Genomic DNA, 9,073 nt, shown 5'->3' on the forward strand with positions numbered 1-9,073 from the left:
AACAAAAGAACGGCTCGATAGTAAAAATTCTCAGCCACGCGCGTATCCGCATGACTTGCTGGATAAATCACAACATTCTCAGGTACAGCAACTTGTAAGGTGATATGTCATTCTTATTTTAGATTATTTACACTTTTTATTACTCACTAACTGTAATCACTGACATGATTATGGTGAATTGTTGGGATAAATATTAGTTAAATCACTACTGATATGATGACTGACGGAAATTGGAGCTGTTGGCTCACAGGCATCCTCGCGTACCGCGCGCGTTCGTTAGACTGATACCTAAGATTCAAATTGGTCGTACTCATGGAATCCGATAGAGGCGCCACCAGCCGAGCAGTAAAATGGCGCGGGAATTTGAATTTTTATTTTTTAATTTAAAATATAACTTGAGCGCGAAAAATTAAATTTTTTAGTTTTAATTTTTTTTCAATTATTTATAAAAAAAAATTATTTTTGATAAAATAATTGTAAAAATTATCCGAGTATCTAATTAATTAATTTTTATTTTGTAAAATTAATAGAAATTTTTATATATTTTAAATTTAAATTTAAAGATAAATGTTTTAATTTTTAAACTTGAGAATTTTCGTTTTAATTAATTTTGCATTTCATTTTCTTAAAAATAAATTTCCAAGAGAATATGACAAGTAGGAAAATAAATAAATACCTAAAAAATTATGATTCATAAATCGCGATTTATATCAACATGATTACAGATATGAGAGACACAATTATAATAAAGACGGATCGGAAATAAATAAATAACTAGAAAGAAATTTTGGTATTGAATACACATTCCGCTTATTGATATTGAATCCTTATAATTAAATTTGTAATAATAGTATATCCGTTACAATTAATAATTTAATTATTTATAACATATATTTATATTCCATAGTTATGTTCATTATTTGGCGTGAATCACTTGTTCTTTTAAAACACTACAAAATCTATCACGACAACACGCAATTTATTCTTACAGCAACTTTATAAATAAGTAATTAATGTTTTACCCATTCAATATATATATATATATATATATATATATATATATATATATATATATATATATATATATATATATATATAATGATATTAATAATTATTGGTAATTAATAATAATAATAATCAATGAGAAGTACATAATTCTGACTAATTGCGCGATACAAATTAGTTATTATCGAGTTATCGCATCAATCTCTAAATCAATAGTATTATTATTTAATTTCATTGTTTTATCGACCAATTATTAAAGTATTTACAATTTAAAATATTCCTAATTTATTAATTAATATTATCATTAATATCGTATTAAATATAAATAGTAAAAAGATATTAATTACGGCAGGAGCTATTTGTGCTTGATTATTGAAGATAAAACGGAGATTAATTATAAAAAAATAAATATATAAAATATTTTTTTACATATTATTAATTTCAATCACTTCCGTTTTTTATTTATTTGGTTAATCCCTGTTTCTGTTAAACAACACCCTCTACTTTTTAAAATAATTAATTTTTATAAATTTTAATTATTATTTATATTATTAAGAGAATAAAAAAAAAATTTTTGGCCAGTAATTTTAATTATAAAATAAAATATTATTAAAATTTTTTTAATTTATAAAAAAGGCAGAAGAAAGAGGGTACAGTCTAAAAACGGCACATTAGATAATAATCTTTCAACAAGCATTAAAAGCTCTTATCACCGATCGCTTAAATTGCTCGACATACTTATTAGTAATTACTCCATATGTAATAACATTTTAAGTGTACAAAAATATCTCAATAGCTATAAGAACTATTATCATTATTATTTAATAATATTGAGCATTATAATCGATCGTAAACATTAAATTACATTATTTATATCTTGAGCTTAATTCATTTTTAATAAATTACTCCGACTAATTACTCTCCGTGATATCTTCAAGCACTGTAATTATTATAGTTCTCTTACATTACTTCTCAATAATAGACCGTTTTACAATAATTATTTATAAAATACTTTAACTAAAAAAAAAAAAAAAAAATGCATTTGGCATATCTATTACAAATAAATAAAACTAATTTTTAATTTAAAAAAAAATATAAACCATTAAAACAATTCAAAAATATTACACCGCCAATAAACTAAATAAATAAATATTCTAAATAATTTTACGTTAAAACAATATTTAATAAACCTTCATCATCATCAATATCAAGATTTTAAAAACTACTTATAAATTCACTTTACAAAAGTGGCAGTCGACAAGATGAATACTAGCTTGTATAATAAATTACTCGATAAATATAAATAATTTAAATTACTTTATTTTCCCATCATTACTCGAGGGTAAATTAACCACTGACTTAGCAGTTTTATTCCCCCTTTTATTAGAATAACTATAAGTATCAACAAGTGACTTTCTATTATTTCTTTTATCACTGGTCTCATCAGTCCTAGACTCTGGTATTTTCCAACTGGTCGGCCTAGACACTCCAGCAGTTGTTCCAGAATTTTTACAAGATTTTCCCGCAGATTTTCCACAATTAGCCTCTAGCTCGTAAGATTTTCTCTGCAGCTGTGGCGTGTAATACAAACTATACCTATTAGCCTTAACATTAATTTTGGAAACGACTTGCTTGTCTTCTCTGAGCTCATCCGTCGAGCTGCACTTCCTAGCACTGTTTAATTTATCCTCACCATCCTGAGATTTTTTCCCAGAATAATTCGAGAAACAGCTGAAGCGTTTTTTATTATCGCGTTTAACAACTGCCTTTTTTTCTCTCAGCTTAACTTGCTCGCTTCCCAAAGATTTAACCGAGGAGTCTACAACTTTACTATCAACAACCATCTCATTGGCTCTGAGAAGGATCAGCGAATTTTTAATCCTAGAATTTGTCGAGGAAGAAGCAGGCTCGATTAATTTAGAATTGCGATTAGCCGTTGAGCGTAAATTGTACTTGGGATTTCTCTTCAAAACCTGGCGGCTGATATCTTCGGTAACTTTCTTCCCAGTGACAGTACCAGTAGAGTTTAGCTTGGTCCCGCGGTTGATGGGAATATTGTTGAGGCTCTCCGAGGACTGGGTGCTCTGGCTGCTGGATCCTCCGATGGTTTTGTTAAATTTAGCGAATTGAATATTAACGAAGCTATCGGAGGTCTCGATATTATTGTCTGAGCTGACACTGAGGCCGTCCGTCGACTGGGAAAAATTTTCAACGGAGGAGTACTTGTCATTGTCGTTATCACGTTTGTTACCAGCAGCAGCAGTAGCAGCAGCACCATTGGAAACACTATAAATATTATTTTTCTTCTTGCTACTTAAATTATTGCACCTTTGATCAGCGACCGGTTGCAGTCGGTGATAATCGTTGGTAATAGTTGATGATGATGATGATGATGTAGTTGCTGAAATTTTATCGGTGTTTGCTTTGGAATGGATGTCTGACAGAGAATTACCATTTCTCGTGTTAGTGGAATGTAAATTATTATAAACCGGACTTAGATAACGTCCATTATTATTTTTATTACAATTAACGTTTTCTAGAATACTGTTAAGCGATGATGTGACACTCTTTGAGGTTTTTTGACCGATAGTGTCTGTGTCATCATCAATATTATGCATAAGGTCGCGCATCGAGCTCGTCAGGACGCTTATCTCTTGCAAGCACTCTGCGCTGAGTGATATGGGCTCTTCTATAGATGAGTTATTAATGGCAAAGCTATTGCCGTTGAACTTGTCGGTTTCATCACACAGGTTGCTCTTTGGTTGGTCTTTTTCTGACCAGAGCTGGTGTCTGCTGACCGGGGACTGGCAGATGTCGGTGATGCTCCCGTCGTCACTCCACTGCTTGCTTGAGTTCAGCTCGAAGGACGTGTTCACCCTCAGCGGCTGACACTGCTGATTCCGGTGTTGCTGCGGCGATTCACTGGCTGCAATACATCGAGACGTGGACTGCTCGCCTCCTAGAAAGCTCTGCAGATGTACAGAGACCGGACAAATAAAAAAAAAAGCAAGGCTACAGATAGGCCAGACTACTACATAAGCATTGCTACAAGCTAATTTATCCCAGATAATTATAAATTGTTTGTTTTTTTTTTTTTTCTTTTCTTTTTTTTTATGGAGATTATTTTTGTAATTTGTTTAAACCCCGAAGCCAGTGAAGCGTGCTCGAGAAATACTACTGCTAGTGTGATTTTATGTACACTCATACGTGTAAACAGTGTGTTGATAAGCTTATCAATTGTAAAAAAAATAAAAATAAATTTGTATACCTACTAGATTATTATCACGATTGTATTTCGTCAGCTTTTACTACCCCAGTGTTTTTATAGAGAAGCCATGCATGATATATATTGTAATTTTGCTGTTTTATTGGAGATTTTTTGTTAATTTTTTTTTTTTTTTTTTTTTTTATTATTATTATTATAATTTATAAGACTGTACTGAAAATTGACTTTTTTTTATAAAATTATACTTGTAAATATTTACAAGTATAATTTTTTTTTTTTTTTAAATACATTTAATTAAAAAATCGTGAAATTATAAAAAAACTCAATTTTTTAAACAGTCTACTCTTAATAATTAAAAAAAAAAAAAATCTATAAGTTACCACAAGCCAAGGATGATCCAAAACATCTTCAGCGCTGAATCTTAACTCTGGCTGAGCCTGGAGCATGTTTGAGATCAATTGCTTCGCGGAATCAGAAATTGGATCCCAGTACGGCGAAGTAAATTCATACTGGCCGCTGAGGATCCGCTCGAACAGTTCCTCTTGGTCATTTTCAGGTGAAACAAATGGTGGGAACCCACAGAGTAAAATATAAAGAATAACTCCAGCAGCCCACACGTCAATCTATCATATTATTGAACGTTTTGATATTAATTAAAAGCAATTAAATAAAATACTTACAAGAATAAGATAACAAAAGAATTTTACCTTCAATCCGTATCCCGTCTCTTCAAGTATCTCAGGCGCAACGTACGTAGGTGTTCCACATACTGTATAAAGCGGTCCGGTGACAATTTGTGCTAGTCCAAAGTCACCAAGCTTTAAGCACCTTACATGGCTACCCTCCATCTCAACGAGCAGATTTTCCGGCTTCACATCACGGTGAACTATCTGATGAAAGTGCAAGTATGCTAATGCCGATGTCAAGTGACCGATCATTACGCTCGCTTCGGCTTCGGAAAACTTAGTCGCTGCAGCTATTGCGTCAAACAAATCTCCACCCTAATGAGTTAATAGCTTTATTAAGTAAAACTGAGCAATTAGTTGATAACAAGGTAATTAAGTAATTAAAATAAAACCAAACCTTTACTAGTTCCATTACTAAAAATAGCTGGTCAGTTGTTTCGTGTTCAGAAATTAGACTAATTATATTTGGATGGCAAACTTGTCGTAGAATAGCAACTTCACTAGCTAGCATTGTTTCTTTTCCCTGACATTTTGACTTGTCGACTATTTTCATAGCATATTCAGCACCAGTTTGTCTGAAAAAAAATTTTGAATTTGTGAAATTTTTTGTCATTGCAAAGGTTTTGATTAAAAAAATTTTTATTCAATTAGAATTTAATTTAAAATAAAAAAATCCTTACTTATGAGTACAATGTCGAACGACTGCAAAATTTCCATCACCAATAACATGTCCCACATTGTAATGCATCCTAAAAGGCTGTGGGAGGGTCAAAGTAGAAGGACTGGGAGTCCTGACTTGTGGAGCAGCGAGCGTCCTCTTTCCAGTCTTCCTGGGCATCACCGGCATGGGCCCACTCTGTCTTTTGTTCACACAGGAGCCTCGCTTGAAGCTCTGCACAGACTTGCTCTCCTCAATATCCAGCTCAAAGTCTTCCTGCGTGGACTTTTCGCTTCCATACGCCAGAAAAACCTCCTCGTCTTCAAAGAACTGCTCCAATGAGATCACCAGCTTGCCCGAGAGCGTGTAGACCCGTTTGACAACACCACAATCCAGCTTGACCGTCTGAGTGATCGCCTCCAGCACATGCTCCAAACTGGCAGCGTTCCTCTTGTTGATCAGCAGCCTCAGGACCTTGCGGGGCTTGCTGCCGTGTCTTATCAGCGTGATGATCCTCGCCCTGACACACGAAGGAATGATTGTGACGATTCTACCCGTGCCAGCTGGAGACTGCGGCAAGCCTGAGAGCGAGCTTCCTCTGCGGACTTTTGTCGACGAGTACTCGACTCTCTTGAACAGCTCGCCGTGTCCGGAGACCACGTAGCACTTGCCGTCCTCCAGGTCGTTGATAGTCTGGACTTTCTTGCCATCCATCGAGTAAATAGTCCTAACTCCATTGGGCAGAGTCACATTTGACAGTAGAGCCCGTGTCAAATCAGTCGTCAAGCTGTCAAAACTTCTGTAACGCTCTGGAGTTACAGCCATTACAATTCCTGTGTAAAATTTGTCTCCATTGCGGAAAAATCTCACGCGTTTGGCCTTCTTTGTTGCTGGAGTCCTCAGTGTTGGTGGTGTTTGGTTTTTAGAAGTGAAATTATCGTTTTCTATTATCAATCTTTCCTCCAATGATGCCATTATTCTCGGACTCAGCTCCTGGGTTGATAGATTGCTTTCACCGGACAAAGATGTTCCCCGACTTAATGCTTCCTCCATCATTCTGAAAATTTATTTATTTATTAGCAGATATTATAATTAATTAATTAATTTATTTAGCAGATAGTTGATAATTTTAATAGTTTTTGTAACAAGTAAATTATGACAAAAAAAAATTGACATTTAGAAATTTTAAAAAACTACAAATGCAATTTTTTTTAAATAATTTTTTAGAAGAAATTTATTTGTTAAAAAAAATAAAAAAATTTTCGACAGCTAACCTTAACGTCATTTTTTTAATTATGTATCTAGAGATAGAGAATTTTCAAATGTAGCCTAAATATTTATCATAAATTGACTATTGGTGAAAATAATATGAATCCATGAAAAGGCACAATTCCGGCCAAGACTTAACCCATTTTATCATATAAATACATTGGCCACAAAATTTTGCTAATTCTCTTAATAATATAGATAATGATAAAAAAAAAATCACCTGATTAATTAGTAAGTTAAAAAAAGTAAATAAAAAAATGACAGATGCTACCGGACGTACCTAACCTTCAGAATAATTTTTTGTATTTAGCAAGAGATAGTATTATGTAGAAACTAGGTAGAAAATGTACATACAAGCTATTTCTCACTGGTCTACTGTCTGCTGATTATAATGATAATAATGATGATGATGATAAAACCAAGAGCTTATTGGGTGTTTTTAATAGGTCAGTCAATGAACTTACCTATGGACTAGAAGATGCTGATAATTAAATAAGCAAAACGTTATTTATGATTTGTAGTTGTAATAATGGTGACTGAGTCCAGTTCCAGCGGCCAGTGATTCATCAGAGCGGTGACATTTTTGCTTCCAGTCATTGATTGTCACCAAACACACAATCAACAGTAATTTATTATATCAGTAGATATTTATACGGGGATTTTAGATTTATGTGGACAACAAATTAACAGCAGCAGTTGCAACTGGACAATGCGTAATGTGCAATGGAAAATATTAGTCAGCCTCTCACTCCCCACTACTTTTTGTTTCCAGGTTTATTAAAATTGCAGAATATGTAGACACTTTTTAATAATTATGTAAAATGTTTCTTCGCTCGATAATTGATTTTAGTTTTTATTTTAGCGCCTGGTGAGCTTTAATTTACAAGTGTGCTGAACGAGTTATTGTTGAATTATAAATAAATGCTGCTCAGGCTTGTCAATGATTTATCGAAAGCGGAAACATTGCAATGGCGCGCGGATTTGAGTCAATTTATGTGAATCTGAAAAAAAAATTATGTAATAAATATTAAAAAATTTATCGATTATTTTTTTTTCTTTTGTTTATTTATTTATTCATTATTTACGTCAGACTGTACCTTTAAATATACTTACAAAAATTGTGATACTGAAGTTGGCAGACATTAAAAATTTTATAATAATGCAATTATTAAAAAAAAAATTTAATTAAAAAGTTTCACATCTGAAAATTAATAAAAATTACTAGTGAAAATTTTTAGAAACATTTTTTTATTGTAATTATGATTATAATAATTTTTTTAAATTATTTTAATCGATAAAAACGGAAATTTGAATGTTGATAAAGCAACTTTTTATTTTTACAACACTCAATTTTTTACGACAGATGGCGCCACTGCGGCCATCTTGAATTTAACGGCTGAAGAAAGAATTCTATTCCCAACAGTTTCAGATATTTGACAAATGTTTTGTATTTGAAGAAATGAATTGAATATTTAATTTAATTGAAAAGAGTCAATATTCGAGAATTCTTGGATTTTTATTGACAAATTTCAGTAAATAATTAAACAAATGTAAGTGTCACGAATTTTAAAAATGTCTACGCAATTTTTCATTGTCCTCTTCAATTTAACTTAATATTTTTAATAACATTATATTTAGCTGTCACTTCACAATTGTTTTATATATTTTTTTTTTAACGAGTAAATTATAGAAAAAAAATTATTTAAAAAATGGACTTCTAGAAATTTTAATAAATTAAAAATGCAATTTTTTAATAAATATTTTTTTTTTTAATAATGAATTTGTATTAAAAATAAAAAATTGACAGAAATCAGCTGATATCTTGACAATAATAAATTTTTAGAAGCAAATGAATGAGAATCGCTATTTTCTGGTGTAACCTCCATTGAAACTACAGGATCATCTTCAGCAAAGAAAAAAGTCCGAACGAAGAATCTATTTATATCTCCAGCATACTAATGAGCGTAAGTTTTATTTTATTATTAAAAAAAAAAAACAAGCCGATTAAAATGAATTATCATATTGCAGTACCAGCATAGTACGCCCACCAGCAGCGCGTCGATTCCGGAGTCAAAAAATGTGAAAGTAAATTTCCTAGTAACTGGGAACGAATCTGAATGACGTTATTGTTAAAAAAATGAATACTCCTGCCTAGAACCTTTGGAGGTCCCAGGGGTTCTCGATACCTGGATGTACCTGTGGGAGCTGAGAGGTAAAAACTGAAATATT

At 32.1% G+C, this 9,073-nt stretch overlaps 1 protein-coding gene across 1 annotated transcript; it reads right to left on the reverse strand.

Moving 5' to 3' along the window:
* Nucleotides 1–684: 684 nt before the first annotated feature.
* LOC141524614 (uncharacterized) lies at nt 685–7,770 on the reverse strand. The gene is made up of 6 exons (XM_074238641.1): nt 7,309–7,770; nt 5,598–6,632; nt 5,315–5,492; nt 4,939–5,232; nt 4,612–4,854; nt 685–3,974 (listed from the first exon to the last, which is right to left on the reverse strand). The coding sequence occupies exons 2-6, from the start codon at nt 6,629–6,631 to the stop codon at nt 2,319–2,321; spliced, it is 3,405 nt and encodes a 1,134-aa protein (XP_074094742.1). The 5' UTR covers nt 6,632; nt 7,309–7,770; the 3' UTR covers nt 685–2,318.
* Between the last annotated feature and the right edge of the window lie 1,303 nt (nt 7,771–9,073).

This window comes from Cotesia typhae, unplaced genomic scaffold, assembly GCF_013202065.1.
Source record: "Cotesia typhae breed Kobodo isofemale line unplaced genomic scaffold, CoteBio_Ctyphae contig_11, whole genome shotgun sequence".
NCBI lineage: Eukaryota > Metazoa > Arthropoda > Insecta > Hymenoptera > Braconidae > Cotesia > Cotesia typhae.

Excerpts from the sequence above, each read along its gene's own strand:
- LOC141524614 (XM_074238641.1), bottom strand. The coding sequence starts at position 6,631 with ATGATGGAGGAAGCATTAAGTCGGGGAACATCTTTGTCCGGTGAAAGC. Across the intron at positions 5,233-5,314 it reads TAGTAATGGAACTAGTAAAG|GGTGGAGATTTGTTTGACGC; the intron begins GTTTGGTTTTAT and ends TTAACTCATTAG. Across the intron at positions 4,855-4,938 it reads AGACGGGATACGGATTGAAG|ATTGACGTGTGGGCTGCTGG; the intron begins GTAAAATTCTTT and ends ATAATATGATAG.